The sequence below is a fragment of the Nothobranchius furzeri genome, chromosome 1 (assembly GCF_043380555.1).
Source record: "Nothobranchius furzeri strain GRZ-AD chromosome 1, NfurGRZ-RIMD1, whole genome shotgun sequence".
NCBI classification, from domain to species: Eukaryota; Metazoa; Chordata; class Actinopteri; order Cyprinodontiformes; family Nothobranchiidae; genus Nothobranchius; species Nothobranchius furzeri.
The window spans coordinates 37,281,877-37,302,869 of NC_091741.1; the positions used below are offsets into that span (position 1 = coordinate 37,281,877).

Genomic DNA, 20,993 nt, shown 5'->3' on the forward strand with positions numbered 1-20,993 from the left:
AGGCTGCCGTCGGCCCCTCTGACCACCACCAACACAGGCAAGTTGGGTGAAGTGTCTCGCCCAAGGACACATCAGCAGAATACCTCTGGTGGGAGCTGGAATCGAACCCATGATCACGAGGCAACCCGCTCTACCTCCTGAGCTACTGCTGCCCCTTTTGTCCTCAGGGCGGCCATGTTTAGTTTATTTAAGTATCAGGTAGACTGTGTGTAGCAGACCGTTGGATCAGGAGGTCTGTTGGATCGCTGCTGTTGTTGAGCGCGAGCAGCAACCACCGCCGTACGTTAGCGTGTGTTTGTATCTTCCTAAAGCTCCTGGGAGCGATGCCTCCGACAGCTCAGGGTCCATTTTGGCGGCGTGAATAACAAACTCTACATGCACGCGGGATGCTAACGGGACGCGAACGCACCGATAAGACATGAAGCGGCTTTGATAAGAGGCTCATTCATCAGTGACGTGATGTCTGAGGAAATAAACCCTTCCGCTACAGCAGACGAGCGACACAAACACCAGTTTTTAATGCTCCTGTCGTGTGTTTGTGTTGGAGCTTCAGCAGCCTGAGATGGCTTCTTCTGTAAATTGGTTCTACTTAAATAATGTCTGCTGCGATCCATTTACAGGCTATTTATTCACGAGGTTATTAGTTTGTTCAATGTAAACCACTGAAAAGCACTTCCAGCCAGAGGCAGACGCGTTAAAGAGGACGCCGTCGTCGTTTGAGTGAAAACCAATCAAAACGACTCTTTCATAAGAATGATTAAGCATAAATAAAGATTCAACAACATAAATGATTGTTTTATCAACCAGGCGAAGCTGTTTAAGATCTTCTGTTTAGTAACGATGATGTTCAGTCTGTAATAATTAACCCCGGCGTTTGTTTTTATCGTGTTTTTGTTGTTAAAGTTTACTTCAGAGTTATAATTCAGATCTGTAGAAGTGGAGCTGTATGAAAAGGTTGATGTTTTATCTGGTGCTCTTCAAACAACCTCAGTATGAAGAAAGAAATATCTGTTCAGACAAGCTAACAGCTAGCCGTAGCGAGGCTAAACACTACTGTCCCAACGACTCGAACATCTACTGCTGTTTTCTGTGATGGTGTCGAAATGAATTCCTGATAATATTTTCCAGCATAAAGCACCAAATAGTTCCTGAGCGCCGCTGTCGGTACAGGATCTGCTCGGGTGCAAGATCGGCTCGGGGTCCTGACTGCCGATGACGTCACCCCGCTTCTCCTCCAGCTTCACTGGCTGCCAGTCAACTTCAGGGTTCATTTCAAGATCCTGGTTCTGGTCTATAGGGCCTTACATGGACAAGCACCATCTTACATTGGTGATCTTCTTAGTCCCTACACCCCCAGCAGGTCCCTGAGGTCCAGTGATCAAAGCCTACTGGTTGTGCAGCACCAGGCTAAAGGTCAAAGGTGACAGATCATCTGCTGCTGTGTTCCCCAGACTCTGGACCTCTCTCCCCCTGAGCCTGAGATCAGTGGACTCAGTGGTCTCCTTTAAAAAGCAGCTGAAGACTCACTTGTTCAAGCTGGCTTTTGTATGACCTTCTTCACCTCTCTCTCTTTATTCTGCTCTCCCCACCTATTCCACCTTCCTCAGGATCCACTGATTTCCCTCTTTCCTGTTCACTCTCTTTATTAACATTCTTTTAATCACAATTGTCTATTTTTGCTCATTTAAAATATATTTTTAAACTTTTCTAAATGTTTTTTATATTTTTACATTTTTTGCTTTTGTGAAGCACCTCGTGATTTTTATATAGAAATTATACTTTCTTCTTCTTCTTCTTCTTCTTCTTCTTCAAAGTACGGCAAACCCACTCGGACATAATACACTACACATCTATACTGTTGGAAAGAATTTACCAGTGTCGTTATTAAAATAATGTTTCTTATGACGTAAGTTTGTGTTTATAATGGTATTTGTAAAATAAAACACTATATTGTATTCATAATGTTGAACTCCTCTTTGAGCACGTCCCTTGAAGGATCATGAATTAGCAACACCTGTGAAATAGTATTTGCAGGAAAGAAGTGTGTCGCGTTTATTGAAGTATTTTGTGTTTAGAGTTTTTGACGTCTTGTCCATGCGTAGTTCAGGTACGCTCATAGCTGCTAGCCAAAACTCTGGAGTTAAAAGTTTTCTGGCTGTACTAAAATACCTGCTCATGTGACATCTTTTCAAGTTATTTTGTTCCCCAGAACTTTATTGAACAAAGGCAAGTTGCTTTTTACTGGCACACTATGTGCTAATCTAGGTGCTGTGGAGGAAAACAGAGAAACCAGCAAAGACACGGAGGCAGAGACGGTCCAAAGTGTGGGATCTAAAGAGCAACTACGGGCAGATTAGCTAATGCTAGCCAGTAGCAGGCTCACGATCAAGTGGGGTGATGAAAAAAACACGGTGGTCGTGAAACTAAGAACATCTAAACTCTATAAGTGGAAGGAAAGTCCCCATCAACCTGTTCATTAGCTGTCTGCAGCGCTACGGAGCAGAACTGCTGCAGTCAGGGTGCTGCTTTGAGTCCGCTGCAGAGCTATGGCAAGCCACTGTAGCATTTAATTCACAAACGCATCTATCTATGAACATATGTTAAACTGGACCATTGTTAACACGTGCATAGTAATGTTCTGTGAAAACAAACATGGTGCTTATCTGAAACTTTTCACGCCCGAGTGATTTTAAACTAAAGTAACCCGTCTGGGTCTGTGTGAGCTAGTTCCTCAGAATGAAAGGTGAGCTCACGCAGACAGTCAACAGGTAATTATCGGCTCACAGAGCCCTTTTCTACAGGTGTGAACCTTCACTTGGACAGCTGCTCCACTGAGTCAGCAGAGAGTAAATGCTGTGTTTTGTGAAGCCTGAGGCGTTAAAATCAACTTCAGAGGAAACACCCGGGTAAACGTTAAACCTTTTTATTTCAAATTGAAGCTCAGGTGGGATGGAATTATAAAGAAATCATTATGTGAAGCGAAAACAGCTGGAATCACAGCTTTAAGCTTAGAAAACAGGCTGTAGCATTTTGCTGGGAGTGTAAGGCTCCAGCAGGATGAGATGGACTCCAGTGTGTGTGTGTGTGTGTGTGTGTGTGTGTGTGTGTGTGTGTGTGTGTGTGTGTGTGTGTGTGTGTGTGTGTGTGTGTGTGTGTCCTCATTAGTGGGCGGCAGTGTGCAGGAGCTCGTTAGCTCAGAGCTAGCTGAGCGTTGGGGCACTGCTGCAGCTTCATTAAGCAACTGTGACATTTATCTGATCGTTTCCTTGCAACGCATGTCCTGCTCCGTCTCCATGGCAACCATGGATGCATTAACACTCGCACGCACATCGAGACGAGCACACATGGCTACATTTTCAGCTGCCGCCCTGCAGCTCGGTAATATCGATGATGAAGTGTGCTGTATTGAGTCTGCAGGAGCGGCGCCTCACGCGGGTGGAGCTGCTGGTTGTGAAGTTTAAATGAGTCACGGGCGATACGGCGCTCCTGGCACGGGGGCTTCTGGGCGTCCGTTCACCTCGCTGTTACCGAGCAGCTTAAAGTGTTCCAGAGAATTCAGTGAGAAACTGTCGTCTTACTGCGAGTGACTAATCCGCCTCGCACCGTCCATAACAGCATCAGTTACAGGCGGGATCCCTCCCGAGCCGTGAGGTGAAGCCACTAATCGTCTTTGGTATGGCAACAGAGACGTTCGGGCCTGAAACATGGGTTCTGTGTATTGTGTTATTTATTCAGAGCAGATTCAAGCGTCCAGTCGACTTTACTACGCTTCCATGCTTTAATTCTAAGGATTTTCCCAGTCAGCTGAGGGATTATGCTCCTTTTATTCATTCACCCTCCAAACCACTAGGGGGCTATAATGAACTCCTTGTACAGTTCGGTTAAAGAGCAAGTCACCCCCAAATCATCTATTTTTTCTGATAAACTATATAAATGTGTGTCTAATCGTGCTGCAGACACGTGTAGTCAACAGTTTTGCACGTTAGTATTTTTTAGTTAGAATTTAAAATTTCTGCCTAAAACCGTCACTGATGAGCCGTTGTCAGGTAAAAACTCTGCATTTGAATTTAAATCTGCCATCGCTATTGGCTAAGAGGTACCCCAGATTGTTAGCTGGTACCATATGATGTCACAATGTCGTTGTGAGCCTGTGTGTGTGTGTATTTGTTAGTGGCTCCGCCCTCTCGGTCTGCTAGGCAACAGATTTGTTGCATTTTTCAAACAGGAAGTGGGAGTGGAGTAAGAATCTGGTAGGGGGTGACTTGCTCTTTAAGTTTGAGGAAATAGTAAAATATGCTGAGATTCTTATTAGTTTTATGACAGTTGTAGCAAATGACCTCGTTCATGGATCCAGCTGTGCACCCTCCAGACCACGAGGGTGCAACAACTCATCTGTTTGTGCTCTCAGCTCAAAAAGAAAGCACAAAATATCGTTTTACTCATAAATTAATCTTAATCTAAAAGGGATTTGATCTATTGAGCTGACTGATTCTGGGTAAATTCCTGTCAGTTTACTTCTGCGTCTGTCAAAATCAGGCTTAACACCGGTGCTCAAACCAAACCTTTAAAACACACGTGTGTGTTCAAATATCTTTGTAAATAACTTCACCTGATGAAAGTATAAAAGCTGTTGGTGTGTGTGTGTGCGCGTGTGTGTGTAAGTGTTGCCAGCTGACCTCGGTCACCGCTCTTCCTAAGGCAGGGGGAACTGATGCTCCTCACCCTGCTTGTCAACAGGATTAGGTTCCCCGTGGGACCGTTACACACCCCTCAAACATCCTGCCGATGAGAGGAACCGTGCGGCAGCTCAGCCACCCGAGTGTGCGTGTGTGTGTGTGTGTGTGTGTGTGTGTGTGTGTGTGTGTGCGTGTGTGTGTGGATTGCAGGGTTAAGGGAGAGGATGTGCGCTTCAGAGCAGAAACAGAAGGAAGCAGCAGCAGGGGGATCAGCGCAGCCAGCCTGAACTGCAGCCCGAGTGTGAATGCGTGTGTGATACGTGCAAGCGAACATGTTTCTGAGGGAGCTCACGCTGAGCTCTGAGCTGTGCTCACTGCTCGACCTGACTCATCTGCACACTTTCCTACCTGCCCGGCTCCTCCCCGCTGCTGGATGTTGCACATTTGTGTCCGACGGGCTTTTGGACTCCAGCTGTGCGTGCAGCCAGCAGAGCTAGCGGGTAGCTGCTGTGGCTCGTTGCTGCTGCCCTCTACTCCGTTTCTGCTGGGTTCTTTAGAGTTGTTGGGTCTAGTGGAACATCCTGGTCCTTAAACGTGGGCTGTAATGTTTTTGCCTGGGGTTCGTCTGTTAGCTGAATACTTCTAATGTAGAGACGCCCATCGACAAGCTTTTGGCTCTGCACGGACCATTGAGAATAAATCAAAATAGCTAAAACTACAAAGAAACATTTGTTATTCACGTCATTCATTTTTACTAGAGAGCGCTGCACGGATGGAAAAAATCGTGAACTTGGTCTTTAAGGTGTCGCAGGCCGTCTGTTTGCTCTGAAGTAACAGATTTAGGAGCAAAAAACTGACTTTTGTCTTAAAAGCGGAAGATTCCAACTTCTCCTAGCGCATCCCAAACTATTCCCAGACTGGAGAGTTCTAGGCTCTCCCCCCAGTCCCTGGAAAACCGCTAGCAGGCAACCAGTAGGCATCCTAATAAGACCTGAACCACCTCACCTTTCCAGGAAGAGCAGATCCTCCACCCTGGGCTCTCTAGGGAAACGCCTGGCTATCCTGGAAGCTCGGTTTTGGATCCAGGATCTAGTTCTTTTGTTTCTGATGGTTTCGATGGACCAGAGATTCCAGAGCTTTCCATTTTGGCTCATCTCTTCTGAACCATGGCAGTGGTTTGTTGGTCTTTCCCTCTTCCAGCACCACCGCCCCGATATTCGCTGCAGGTCCGGGTTTAAAGATGCTGACAGAACGGCGTCGTACCAAAAGCCGACCTGGTCCTGAGCGAGGAGCAGTCGGTGTAAAGGGGACGATCACGCTTTCGTTTTTTAAATCAATGCAGCAAAAGACTTTAGATTTACTCCTAAACGTCTGCGGGGACCGATGCAGCAAAAAGCAGCACCAGCTGGTGATTATTTCCAAACAGGTGAATAAGAACTGAAAGCAGACACTCAGCGGGTTACCTTGTCAGGGTAAAAGTGTTTAGATTGCCAGTGATTCACCTGATGCAGGTTCTTTTATTCTAGAAGCTGCAGACAAACCAGAATTGTGCGTTTTTCTGTGGATTCAGAGAATTAGACTCCAGGTTTGTCCTCATGAGTCGGCCCGTCAGCTGTTCTGCAGCGATTAGTGTTCATAAAGCCATTTGTTCTTCATTTGGTTTGGTTATTATTTAATGTACATTATGCCTCAATTTTTTTTTACAGCAGCGGCCCAAAACGATCTCCTAACACATGGATGTTCTGCTCCCTGATCATGTGACGTACGTGGTTGAAGATCAGCTTTAGAGCTGAGATGTTTGTTCCCACGGTGCGGGGGCTCGTCCGACGCCCACACAGTAAAAACATGCAAATGGCGACTTTAGTCGTCGTTGGCGGTGAATGAGTTAATGAAAACAGGAATTACTTCCTGATCTAGTCAGTTTTACAGCTTCCTACTGGTTCGGCCAAACCGGTGAGGAGGCATTTGAGACCATCCTATCTTTTGGCCCCAAGGTCAAATCCTCTCTGTACGCTTGCGAGTGATTACAGCCACCTAACAGCCTTAGACGCAAAACAAGCATTTCAGCTTCCTGCTGTCACCTGGAGGTATCTCAGACTAGACGGGTCGTTTCAGAGCTAATTTACGACTTCTTGGTACCTAGAGGTTCACACCACCGGCAGTGTCCATCCTGACCTCTTGACCCCCTGGATCGCACAGGGATCTCCGCACAAGGGTGCGTAGACTCGGCACAAATTGCGTCGGATGGTTTTATAAACCAATCTTTAGCTTATCAAACCAAACAGCCAAATAGATTTTACAACCCAGACTCCACTGTTTCTCTCAGATACTTACGAAAGGTTCTGCTAAAACATCTAGCTTCCATTCCATCACTCATTCATCATCTGTTATCTACACAACTATCATTCATACTTTGTCGTGTACAATCGTTTAGTTTAGGGAAATGGTGTTAAAATCATTTTTATAACTATATTCTTGATCTGTCTGGATTCATATGAAGTGTGTGTTCCCTGAATAAGTCAAAGAAACTAAAGGCTTCTGATTAAACATCCAAAGACCAATATTGAATTATCACATCTTATTGATCATTTAATATATTTTATGTTTATGTTTATTTATTTAGCAGACGCTTTTATCCAAAGCGACTTACAGTTTATAACCTATAGGGCATGTTGTGATCTGTGGGGGAAACCGGAGTTCCCGGAGGAAACCCACGCATGCATGGGGAGAACACGCAATTCCACGCAGGAAGGCCGCAGCCGAGTATCGAACCTGCAACCTTCGTGCTGCGAGGCAACAGTGCTAACCACTGCGCCACCATGCAGCCCATACATACATATTTGCAGTCAATCCTTAACGCTACAATTATTAGTAATATAAATAGTGAAGTTGAGCCAGGTTCCTGACTGGGATCAGGAAACGGGACCACATCAGTCCAGTTCTGGCCTCCCTGCACTGGCTTCCGGTTCGCTATCGCTCACAAATCAAAATCCTCGTCTTTGTTTACAATTTCATCCAGGGTGGTACTCCCCCCTATCTGGCCACACTCCTGAACAGACACTCCCCATCACGCGCTCTGCGCTCCTCTGACCAAGGCCTGCTCGCTGTCCCTCGGTCTAGGTGTCATACTCGCGGGGACCGGGCTTTCTCAGTCCTAGCACCGTCACTCTGGAACCAGTTGCCACCCTCAGTTAGGCTGTTCCCATCTCTGCCAGTCTTTGTCGCCTAAAAACACACCTCCTCCGCTTGGCGTTCCCTGAATGATTTTGGCCCTCTTTTATGTTGAATTTATTTCACAGTTTTCATTGGTTCACTCTATCATTGTTTTACACATTTGTCCTGTACCAGAATGTTTCACCTATTTTGTAACTTGTATTTTGTAATTTGAATTGCTTTTATTTTTGATTTATTCAATATATTTACCTTCAACTGAACCATGTTCAGCGCCTTGGGCTTCCTGACAGGGTTGCGGAAGGTGCTTTATAAATAAAGCTTTGATTGATTGATTGATTGATTGATTGATTGATTGATTGATTGATTGATTGAAGTGACACTGATGTAAGGTAATTAACATTTGGGTCAAACATCCCCATATTTTAGATATGTTTCTGTTTGGTGTAGTTTTTATTTATCTATTTTTGCTGAGTTAATTTCAGTGCTCGCTTCTGTCAGATTAGCAGATTAAAATCTGTTCTACCAGCACTTGACCTGCTAGTCAAGAAAGAGATCAGAACCCGGTCGTTTGGTTCCATAAGAGCTGATTTTTGTTAGATCCAGTGATAGAAGACAAGCCAGCCTGCTGAATGAAACCTAAATGAACGGTCTGCTGCTGCTGAACCGTGCCTCCTTCGCTAACGAGCCGCTCCTCTCCGAGTTAGACTAACAGCACTCGTAGAGTCGATTCACAATCAGGTCGCCGGGCGTCTGAATGACAGGTGGTTTGTCAAGAATCCGTTTTAGTGCAGAACTCAAGGTCCGCTGGTCTATTAGCTGTAGCCTCTTGCTTCTATGAGCCTCTCCAAACACACACAATAAAAGACTTGTAGGCTAACACTACGAGCCAGATAACGTCTGACATGCTGTCAGCGTGGAACCACCAATCAACCTGATGTGTGTTTGTGGGCCGTTGGAGGAATGTGGAGCACTGAAAGCCCGCCTACACATGTCCTTGAATCTACAATTACCACAACGTGACCCAAAAACTCCCTCTGAGTCTGTCAAACGCTGCTTTTGCTCTCAGATTCTTTGTACATTAATCAAACTACAACATAAAGGGACCAGTGTTCTCATAAATAAATATGTTGCAGCCCTCGTTTAGTCTTGAATCTCTCCAGCTAAATTACACCCCAAACACTTTCATTTTCACAGTTTTACTTATTAAAGGGACTTTACGGAGTTTTGAATTTTTATGCTCGCGATTGCCCCCTCAGGCCAAAAGCGTAACGGCAGCTTCAATAGTAGGCTCGTGCACGAGGCTCGCATGCTGTACGTGCACACTCCTTAACGAAAGTAACAGCTGAGACAGTTCCTTGTGTGTGTGTGTGTGTGTGTGTGTGTGTGTGTGTGTGTGTGTGTGTGTGTGTGTGTGTGTGACCCGGAGGACAGAGGACAGAACACTCAGCTAATTAATTAAATAATGTGGTTCTGTAGCTTTCTCTTCAGCACAGCCGACAAAGGTTTATGATGGGTCAGTCCTCCTGCATGCTCAGATCATTCCCTTCCCTTGCTTGAAAAATTGTTCCAAAATGAAAGTTGAACCCACATCTTTTTTATCTGTGAATTAAATGCCGTTCGGCGAGTCTCAAATACAAATGTGGGCATCTTACTGTAAAAAATATACCATTAATGTAAAAAATTAACTCTAAATAAACTATGTTCACATCCAGAATCAAACCCAGGTCTTCTGCATGAGAGTCAGACATCTTACTAGGTGAGCTAATGCGCCAGTGACGTCCTTTTTATCTGTAACGTTTATATCCTTGATGACAGCTGAAACAACGTTCAAAGAACGGTTCGGAGTGAAAATGGCTATTTTGTTGCTAATTAGCAGGAAATATCTAGAAGAAAGTTCTACAGAAAGTAGCTAAGGGTCCTCAGAAATGTAGCTAGCTTTGTCACTAGGCGTTAGGAACAGCGACAAAGTGGCACTGCCTCTCTCTCTGCTGCTAAAGCTACGGATAGCAAATGCTACGGGCGATGCCTGAGCGTGAACGCGCATGAAGCAGCCTGCTCGACCCGAGCATCTCTCTTTTTCTTTGATTTTACAGAAAAACAGACAATCACAGTAAAAATGCCAGGGCTCATTCTACAGGACCAGGGCATTGCAGGAGAACGTATGAAGAAGACATTTATTATTTCTATTCATGTTTTGGCTGTCACACTTCCATAATGTCCTTTTGAGAAGGAAAAAGACTGAAAATGCATAAAATAAACTACTTTATCGTAATTCTTAGGTCTGTTAGCTTCACTTTACTCTGGAACTGATAATCGATGTATTATCATATGAATACGAAAGTGTCAGAAGGTTTTTAACATCTACTGTCCTTTGTCCTGAAGACCTGGGTACAGTCCGTGGTCTGGTGCATGCTTAGCACTGAAGTAACACGCTGTAAAGATCCACCATGTGTCATGGGACCAGTTCCTTGCCGGGCTGCAGGTCCGGGTTACGTGTTGGAAACGTAACATTTCACAACAATATCTAAATTTCCAGTTAAAGGTAAACTGAGTCGCTGTGTCGTGCTTCGGCGTTTCTCCAAACTGCAAAACGATCTGCGTACGATCTCTGAGAAGCCTGTGCGGTATTTTCAGAAAGTGTTCTCATCGTGTCTTTATTTGTCCACAACTTCAGCTCATCTGAAGTCTGTGTTGCATGCCTTTGTCCTGTCTCGGCTGGACTACTGCAACGCTCTGTATGCTGGTCTGGCCCAGTGCACGGTTGCACGGCTCCAGTTTGTGCAGAACTCTGTGGCTAGGTTCCTGACAGGCACTAGATGTCGAGAGCACATTACCCCAGTGCTGGCTGCTCTGCACTGGCTCCCGGTAAAATATCGAGCTCAGTTTAAAATCTTAACTCTCGTTTATAAGGCCCTCCAGGGCAGTGCCCCCTCGTATATTATTGCGCTTTTGAACAGGTATGCTCCATCTCGGGCTCTTCGCTCAGCCGAGCAGGAACTTCTGGTGGTCCCCCGGTCGAAGTTTCGATCGAGGGGTAGTTGTGCTTTTTATATTTTGGCTCCAACTCTGTGGAACGAATTGCCACTGAGCATTAGGCAGGCACCATCCCTTCAAGTTTTTAAGTCTCGTTTAAAGACTCATTTTTATCTGATTGCGTTTCAGCGCTAGAGTCACTTGAATTGCCCTAACTTTATGGTTTTAACTATTCTTCTTTTTATACCGGATGCTTGATTTTATTTTGTCTGACTTTTTTTTTAATCGATTGGTCTTATTCCAATATCTCTTTTCTGTAATGCTGTTTGCTTGCTATTTTATGATTTTATGTTTTTATCGTGCTTTTATGCCCATGTATTGAGAATGTTTTTCTTTTAATGATGTTGTTCAGCACCTTGGGCTTCGGATAATGTTGTAGAAGGTGCTATACAAATAAAATTTGATTGATTGATTGATTGATTGAGTTATTTAGTATTAGGTGTTTTTGGGTCTCTAATCAATCAGACGGATGTCGAAGCTTATGGAAACGATTCCGACGGCTTTCCCAAGTTGATGTTTTGAGCAAATTCAAAGCGTGAGTCTCTGCAGGGAAATTAGGAACCCAAATGTTCCAAGGCACTTCGGAGACTCCCTCCGGGAACACTTCTGTTATTCTCTGAAGCGAGACCACTGACAACTTCTCTGAAGAAGTCCAAAGAGTCTAAAGGACCTGTAAATAAAGAGGAAAGTACCTGAAGGTTTTATGGTCAGTGTGGCGCCGCTGTAGCTCCAACAAGCCTGTGTCTAATGTAAGTGTCAGATGTGGGAATAACAGCCCTCAGCAGCTGCTTCAAAGGCCCATCCAGACACTTTCCTTAGCGCTGTGACTGAGCACGCGTACGTGCTCAGAGTCTGAGTGCAGATCAGCCCTCAGTCGTGGCCTCTGTGCTGCAGGGGACTGGAGTGATGGAAGCAACACTTAAGCCATTAAGGCAAACAATTGGCTCAAATTGAGAGGGAGAGATAGAAAAGAAGGGAAAGAGGGAGGGAGATGGAGAGGCCGTGGCAGGCGTGGAGCCTCTCAACGACTTAATCCAAGCCCGAGGACACTCCCGCTGAGCTCCACGCATTTCTACTAACATGTTGGTGCACACGCTGAAGCTCAGTGGGCCTCCGATAACACCTTGTCACTCCTGGCCGCGGCGGCGTTCAGAGTCACCTGCATCCCGACCTCCTCGGGTAAAGACGGCTCTGTGAGCATGCGTACGCCTGGCGACCTCCAGTGAGAGGCCGTCCATTGTCTTAGAGGTCTGCGTGAATGGCGGACAGTGTCCCGGAGCAGGAAGGCGCTTCCCTGACACTGGTTATTGTGTCGTCTCCCCCGTGAACTCGCTCAGTCCCCGCAAGCCTCGCTCAAACGGCCAACAATGAGGGCTTGTCTCCAGTTATTTGCTTCCACACACACACACACATCAGCTGTGCGTGTGTGTGTGTCAGAGGGCAAAGGAATGATGTGCTGCTGCTCGAACCCACTGACCACCAAGGCTTGCCTAGATCTGTCGCCTCCGTCGTTTAGGTGTCCTAACGTCCACCTGTGAGAGAGGAAGGCTTCGACTTATCACCGCCGCCGCCCTTCCCTCCCTTTTTCCCTCCTCTCCTCTCCTCCGGACTCCCTCGGCACCGTGGCCCGAGCGATTCATCGGACAGCTTAACGGGGAGCGGTCATTGCCCTGAGGACTGTTGGCACGGGTTTGGCTCGTTGACTCCTTCCTCGGTGCTGGCGTTTTTATTTGACATGTCCTTTAAGTCCTTTAAAGAATTTGGCGTTTCTGCTGTGCGCCTCGGCTCTTACTGCAAAAGATGGATGGCCCGCGTTCAAAGGTCTGGATGTGTTTCCCTCCCCCCAGTCTCACCGTTTTCCTCCTTCACTCCTTTTCTCTTGCTGAGAAACCCTAACCCTATGATGTGGCATTAGAGTTGTCAGCTAACCAAGCGTTTGTCTTTGTTTTGCGTTTGCCTCTTTTAATAATGTAACTTCTGTCTGATGTGGAGGATAAGAGGAGGGGAGTACAGCACCAAAGCTGCGTTGCTGTTGACTTTGGATTTTCACCATTTTGAGCAGACCACTGACGATGATGGCGGATGTGTTTCCTTGAAACTTCCCAACACTTAGCTTGTTTGTGTCCATCTTACCTCACTGCTGAGTCCCTGTATTTGTTATCTTTGTGTTTTTGAATCAAAGATGGCGGCCCTAGCATTCGCTCGACGCCTCTAAAGCCAGTTACCAACTGAGATACCCTCATGGAGCTGTTTTGGTCAAATCCTGAAAGTGACATCAGGCACCATGACTCAGCACTCGGCTACTAGCACATGACCTCTTAGCCGAGGGTGTGTAACTGACTGATTTGTAGCCGTTTTTGTGTTTGCTGAGGTCATTTACCCGTGGCGGCCTCCTTGGATGGGGTTGACTCCAAACAGTCATCATTTGTAGACATTTGTCTAATGATCCCTTTTTGTTTTTTTGTTCAAGCCCATGAAGAGGTTGTTGTTTACCAACGAACCAGGTTAACAACAAGGCCAAAGGTTTTAGGCAAAGCAGTCGCACGTGTGTCGTAAATGACCCTCAGCTGCCATAACACCAGCAGGAGACTCACTGTTTCACTCACTGTTACTCATTTACTATTTTAAGTTTAACTTCAAAGGTTTTCTGGGTTGTGGCAGCCATCTTGGATTGGACTGACTCAGTGCGTGTTTCTCGATGTCAAGGCGCCTTGCTTACGAGGACGCGGTCCTTCCTTGGTCAAAGAAAACGGTTAAATGGAACAGACTTGCATCACGTGACAGCGGCTTCCACGGCGGTCATGTAACGTCACGTGACACGGGAGATAACGTAAAATTTAATACGTATTAGTTTCAATGTAAAAATATAACGAGCCTTTTACTTTTAAATTGTGTATATGTTTATTAAATTAAATATATAAGTGAGTTACTACCCGCTAGCCAGCGAAGCTGCAACTACTAAGCTACTAACCAACCACAGATAACTTCTTTTGATCTAAAAAAAACATTTTAAATTAGCTGACTTACTTTTAAACTTGAAAATTGTCCCCGAAGTAGCTGCCGGCTTCTGATCCACCGTCCTTTAGAAAATACTGCGGTGTATTCTGGGTAATTTTTGACCAAGGCTAGGCTACAAGACACCTCCAGTGTATCCTCCCTCAGTTAGCTAAACGGCTAACAAACGGAGAACACACGCCTCAGTAGAACATGAACATTGGAACACGTCTTGGCGGTTACTGATGACGTATCTCCTAGGCAACCGGGGCGGGGCCAAGACATCAAGGCGAGGTTCCTTGGCATTGAGAAACACTCATTAACTCCATGAGTTGTTTGTTTGCACATCTGGTGATTCCTTTCTGAGAGTTTTATTAAAGGATGTTCAGTGGTTCAAGGGTACTTTACTGGTGAACAGATGCAGGCAAAAACATTATCACCTGCATGGGGAGATTAAAAGGAGGCCGGCGTGAGTTAGTATTCGAAACGCTTGGTCGGACGAGTGTGTTTAGTGAAGATAAGTGTGGTTTCTATGCTGTGGAACAGGGCGAGTGCCTTTCACCTCCATTTATATTCATTCCAGATGTTGAAATGCAACCAGACTGATGGGCGTTTAAGCATCTGTGTGCAGTTAGATGGCCTGGAGGTCTACTGTACTGGTTCTGCAAACCTAATCCCACACAAAAAGCCCACATTAGCATGCTGCACACAGCGTCGCCAGCGTCCTTTCATCAACACAAACATTCTCTGGTGCAGCTCGGTGGTCCGCAGCTGCACGTCCACCCCGAGCATGCGTCCATCTCTCGCTGCCGTCCGTGTCTTCTGTCAGCCCAGAAACGGGCCACACAGATGTTGTGTTTCACCTGTAAAACGGAGAGGGAGAGGATCCTCTGGGTGGAGAGTCGCTGCGTCTCTGAAGATGCTTCGCCCACATCTCCTCCATCAGAAATCCACATTTAGAACCAGAGTGAAATGTCACTTTGCTGATGTGTCAGGTCAGTTTATATAGAAACCGCCAGCTTCGGGGATATCGGGCTGTAAAAGCGGTGTCGCCCGGCGGTGAGGAGTTTTATTAGCGTGGCTCTGGCTGAGCCTCCGTGTCCTTGTGATGGTGTGAAAGACGCTTTAGAAGCTTTCTGCTCGCCGTTGTGAGTCAAAATGTGAGTTTTATTTGTCATGTTGTGTTCCGGCCTCCCTCCACGTTCGGCTCATGCGCTTCTTGAACGTTCCAATTAAGCCAAAGAGTCCTGAAAGTGTTCTTTTGTGGATTCAGAGAATTTGCCTTCATCTCTGTGGGGGTTTGGACATTTTCCCCCTTTATTTCAGTCTCACATCTAATACTATGCAATTATTTAAAGCCACTCTACAGTGCCGGCTGGTAATTGATATATTTTTTTCCAGCACGTCTGCTGAAATGATGTCGGATGACGCTGATGGTGATTGAAAAGACCCATTAGCCGGACCCAACCCTGCCTAGCAACAGGCTTAAGCTCCATGCTTCAGTTCCTGTCTATTGATTATTTTCACCAATAAAACACTTTTTAATTAAAGATGTCTAAATGAACATCCTTGTAACGGCTTTTAAACACAGAACTGCTTTTGTGGGTGATTTTAGTTCGGGGGTTCCCATGAGGAAAGCCAAAGATCATATATGGATTTGAAGGTCCCGGGCTGGACCACATAGAAAAAACACATTCCTATTGATTGCTATCAATAATTAGTGAAAACTATCAAAAAAAGTAGAGATTATATTTTAAGGTCATCGCTTGTCACTTTAAGCTGTTCCTTAAAGAGCAAGTCACCCCCTACCAGATTCTCACTCCACGCCCACTTCCTGTTTGAAAAATGCAACAAATGCTGTTGCCTAGCAGACCGAGAGGGCGGAGCCGCTAACAAATACGCACACACAGGCTCTCAATGACATTGTGACATCATATGGTACCAGCTAACGTTCTAAGGTACCTCTTAGCCAATAGCGATGGCAGATATGAATTCAAATGCAGTGCAGACTTTTTACCTGACAACGGCACAAGACTGACAGTTTTAGGCAGAAAATTAAAATTTTAACTAGAATGCACTAAAGTGCTAAACTATTGACTACACGTGTCTGCAGCACGATTAGACACGCATTTATATAGTTGATCAGAATTAAAAAAAAGTTGATTTGGGGTGACTTGCTCTTTAATGAACTGTTTTCAATGCAAACACAGAAAAACTGAATTACTCTCTCAGTCATTCGAGCAACATTTAAAGCAGACAACATTTAAGACAAACAAACAACAACAGATAACGAGAGCACGTTTCTATTTCTCTGGCTAAAACGCTCAAAAACCAAGCCAAACCTGTCAAAACCATCCCATTCACGGCGGACGTCACCACTTTAATGTCAGTAGTTATCACACCGGCCTACTTATCAACAGCAGAAATGCATTTCTAATTTCGGCTACAATGCACAAAACCAAGCCAATACAGCATTCCTGGAATCTGTTCAACTTCCTTTCACGGTAGACTATACCAGTTTATTTCTGATCACCTAGGATTTTCTAACAAACAACAAACTTGTCTCACCAAATCTCTCCACTCAGTTCTTAAGTAGCTCGTGGATCCGCGTCCCCTCCCAGCGACGTCAAGATCCTCACACCGACCCCCAGCGTAAGCTCAGCGCTGGAGGAGATTTAGGTTGTCGACAGTACTCCGGCATCAGCTCTTGGCGCCGCGAGGTGATGGGACCCCGGCTTTCGAAGGTCCGAATGATGTCATGGATTTTATCAATATGTTTACCAATAAACCCATTTCCTGTAGTGAAGAGAGAAGGAGAGACACGTTAAGACAAGCCAACCAGTTATAACTGTGGCACATGCACGAGGCAAAATGCCCCGAACATCTGATCACAGAGTTGATTTAAACAAATAGATAAGAATGTGAGTGAGTTGTGTGTGTGTGTGTGTGTGTGTGTGTGTGTGTGTGTGTGTGTGTGTGTGTGTGTGTGTGTGTGTGTGTGTGTGTGTGTGTGTGTGTGTGAGCATGCTTCAGGACGTTTGCGAATAGGATTAAAGCAATGAAATATAAAATTTCCATAACAAACATCTTTATTTGTTGGGCTGACCAGCTTCGGGAAAAATGTCATTACAATCATTTTTCTAGCAGAAATTGTGATTTAGTTTTCTTCAAACCAAAGTTCAGCACATTATTTATAATTCGCCGGGACACGTACAAACATGAGAGGAAATGACATCAGACCATCACAACATTACGTTTCTTATACGTCCGAGCTGCGGCTCACAGCGGATTTAGCATCCTCGCGCTTCTTCTTGCCAGCAAACACAACTCTTGTCCGGCTGAACAGGGAACACTGGGATAATGGAACTGGGAGGTTTTCCTCTGGGAGGTCTAAGAACCATTTCGTCCAAAATTCCCACAAACCTCTGGTGTTTTAAGTTCTCTGAGGTGTTGATTTGCTGTTTTGTTTTGACGTGATGTTCTCCCCTCCCCTCCAACAGTAACGGCACGGCCGGTAAGATGAACGGGGCGCTGGAGCACTCGGACCAGCCGGACCCGGACGCCATCAAGATGTTTGTGGGTCAGATCCCACGCTCCTGGTCAGAGAAGGAGCTAAAGGAGCTGTTCGAGCCGTACGGAGCCGTCTATCAGATCAACATCCTCCGAGACCGCAGCCAGAACCCTCCGCAGAGCAAAGGTACACGTTATCCTTCGGCCGGGGGGGGTTTCATCTTTCCATCCTTCATCCTTTCCAGTTACAAACATTTGATTAATGAAGTTTCACACACGGAAAACTGGGAGGCATAGCAGCTGGTCTTTAAAGGCCAAGGCTCTGCTAGTTTATGTCCCAATAGATGATTAATGTGCAGAATTAGCCCAGCAAGCTCCCATTCTGTGCACCATTTGAAGACAAAGCCAGACTTACAGTCAATTGTGCAAAAACTGCACTATTTGCAGCCATTTTCCCCTTTTATTCCCTTCTTTTTCTGATGAATTTGTCAAGTGTGAGAGCAAACAATGGAGACAGCAGCAACAAATGGGCAGACAATAGCGTTGCCATATTAACAGGCGTCAGCCGGAGTGGGTGCTGATGACACTCATGATGAGACATGGAGAGTGGGAGGAAAGTAAAGAGAGAGTGACAGGAAAGGAAGGGAGACGTGATGCTTCAATCCAGCTGAAAGCACATCTCAAGCCTTTAAAGTGTCTCCTGAAACGGAATATGAATCGTGGGGCTAATCGTTCCGCTAAGCCGTTAAACGCTCCTGGAATGAAATCCAGCCGTTCTGATTTCTGGACGGGTTTGCCGTCGGTGTCTGATGGAAGAAGAGAGTGGTGCTGATCACTCACTGGTCTGAAAATCAGTGGAATCGGCCAAAACTCAGCACGACCGTTGGTCAGTAGAGCCGAAAAGCACATTTCTGACGGGTTTTCTCGGTTCCTTAATGCGTCGTTGCCGAGCACTAGTCCGTGATGGGAATAACAGACCGTTCACGTGGGAATTTTTATGTTTATGTTTTTATGTCATTGATTTTAAGCAGAACTTTTACGGTGTCAAAATTTTCACCTGGAAAGGTTTTTATAAATAAAGATAAGGAAAGAAAACAAAGAAAGTGTTTAGAAGGCAGCTTAAGAGGTTTCATAAGAGTAAAGAAGTTTCTGAAGTTTTGGTGCAAATGTTTTGCAAAGATTTTTCAAATTGTAAAAAGTTAAAACTATAAAAAAAAACACCTCCCAGTAACACGTTAAATCTTTTAATTTTCAGTGAGTGCTCTTTAACGAGTTAATGAGGAACTATTAGAGAAAATTAGAGCGTTTTCTTGCTTCTAGTTGTAAGAATTACAAATGTCGTAAACAACCGGCTGTAGCTAGTGCTAACAACGAGCTAGCTCAAACGTGAGCCAGCTAATACGATCGTTTCTGTAACTGATAAGGAAATGCGTGCGTTAAGCAGCGTGGTGTGTTGAAGCTGACATCAGCTGATCAGGAGCTAAAGGTGTAAATGTTTTCATCCAAGAGCATCACGGCCGTGAAGAACGAGGAAGATGTGATGAAAATCTACGGCTGCAGGTGTGGATCTGCAGCCGTGCCCTTCTTAGCGTGACAGCGGGACGTCCCGAAGGTCCGCTCACCTGTTCACCGCTCAGGTGTCCTGATCTTCTACCTTCCTAGATCATCCAGCTGTAACCTGTTTCTGATCATGTCTTTAGTCCCGCTGTAACACTGATGCATCAGTCTCAGACGTCATGGAGCTCAGGTGTTATTAGAACTACCTGTGTGTGTTCACCACCCAGCTTCTGTGGTTGGGTCTGACCCAGGTTAGTAAATGTAAGTCCTCCATCAGGCTTGTGCCTCTTCTAGTGTCATTTTAAAGGATTTTATTTATTTATTTGACCGTTACTAGATTAGCAGCAACAGAAATGCTGCTAAAAACACACAATTATGTGAAGCTGGAAAAATTAAAATACTGTACAAAATTACATTCATTTCTGTAATTTAACTAGACTGAGAGACCATTTAAAGGCTTGGGAACCTTTACAGGTGTTTCTATTTGCTATTTTAAATTTTAGCTGATCGGGGTCTTGTTAAATATCACACAGTGACCTTTTAATAGTCTAGATTAGTGTAATGCTCCTGTTAGTAGTTCCTCCTGTTAAGTGCTTATTTATTTAAATTATTCAGGTTTATAAAAAACATTTGGACATACATTTTATTATGTTCCAGTCATCAGTCATTCATATTTCACTATTGTAGTCATTTATAGTAAATTAAGGAAGTTTAATTAAGTGGGGAACCCATTTTTCTTGCATTCTTTAATGAAAAAAGTAACTAAGTAGTTTTTTTGGTAATTAGTTACTTTTATAATCTCATAACTCAGTTAGTAACTGAATTACTTTTTTGACAAATAATAATTAACTATAACTAATTACTTTTTTAAAGTAACTTTCCCAACACTGGTGCTGTATGTTCTAAGTGTTTTTAAACGCCTGCGTTAGCTCCGGTGAAAAAAACGGAACAACATTTCTCACCCGTTGAGCTCGCCTTCAAAATAAAACATTAACCCAATAGAGCTCCAGACGTCACGTGACTCTCAGAGAGTAGACGCCATGTTGGCAGGCAACAAAGGTAAACAGAATGAACGGGATCGGCTTGGATTTTACTTCGTCGGAGTTTACTTCACACTTTAAAACCGAAGAAATCGTTTTATATAGTCAGAAATTAAATAGACTAAACATCGCCGACCCTTACCGTGCCCCTGGGATACTTTTTAAAACGCCAGAAGCTGTCAGAGCGGACCTCTTACCGAATTTGAAATTTATAATTTCCTTGTTAATTTCCCCTCATCCTACTCCGGAGCATCGTTAAACAGAGTGCTGTGCTGTTTGAATGTATAAACTGAACGTCAAGAGAAATCACTAGTCTGATTTTTTTCCGTGAATAAAATAAAAATGTCAGGCAGGAGCGTCTCAGGATCTGTCTGAGATCTGACTCGGTGAGACAGAAAATAGCAATCCAAAGTGCTTTTTATGTGTGATCTGACAATTGATCAACCGTTGCTTAAAAATGAAATACAGCTTAGCCGGTTAATTGCTGTGATCATAAAACACGTAAACGGCAGCACGCAGAACTCACGAGGCCACGTTTTACGTGACGTTTACTCGTTGCTATGAGTAATAAGACAGAAAAAGCCACGCTAAAATAAGTTTAAGAAGCCCACTAAGAATCGTAATAAAAGCATTTAAAACAAATACCATACACAGTTGAGGAAACGTTGGTTTAAGTACCTGATATGAAGCGGTCGCTGCATAAGCGAAAACCTTTACTCTCGGGACCCCACAGCTTCATTTTAGCCTGGAGGCTAGCACGCTTCATTACAATGATCCAACATTTGCGGCGTTCCGGATCTTGGGGAATCCTGTAGAAGGCTCTTCCCTTATCTGTTCTGGCATCCTGGGGCACAACAGGAATCTACCATATTTACGGTTTGATTGAGTTTTCTAACAATAACAAATAGTCCAGCTGCGGGCTTCTGCCTGCCAAGATGGCGCCGTTCGATTTGAACTGTTGCATGCCGGGAGAAGTGACGTCAACTCCCGGAGCTCTATAGTCTACTAT

The 20,993-nt window shown here is 44.8% G+C and overlaps 1 protein-coding gene across 26 annotated transcripts in view; it reads left to right on the plus strand.

Annotated features, from left to right (window-relative positions):
- Positions 1-20,993, plus strand: part of celf2 (cugbp, Elav-like family member 2) — a 296,592-nt gene that overhangs the window by 159,756 nt on the left and 115,843 nt on the right. For 25 of the 26 annotated variants that reach the window (XM_054739830.2, XM_054739831.2, XM_070545042.1 and 22 more), the window contains one exon: positions 17,378-17,574. In XM_054739830.2, coding sequence (XP_054595805.1) covers positions 17,378-17,574 — 197 coding nt within the window. Of the gene's footprint in view, positions 1-12,407; positions 12,705-17,377; positions 17,575-20,993 lie in introns of those variants that run through there. The other variant, XM_070545143.1, reaches the window with a different exon arrangement.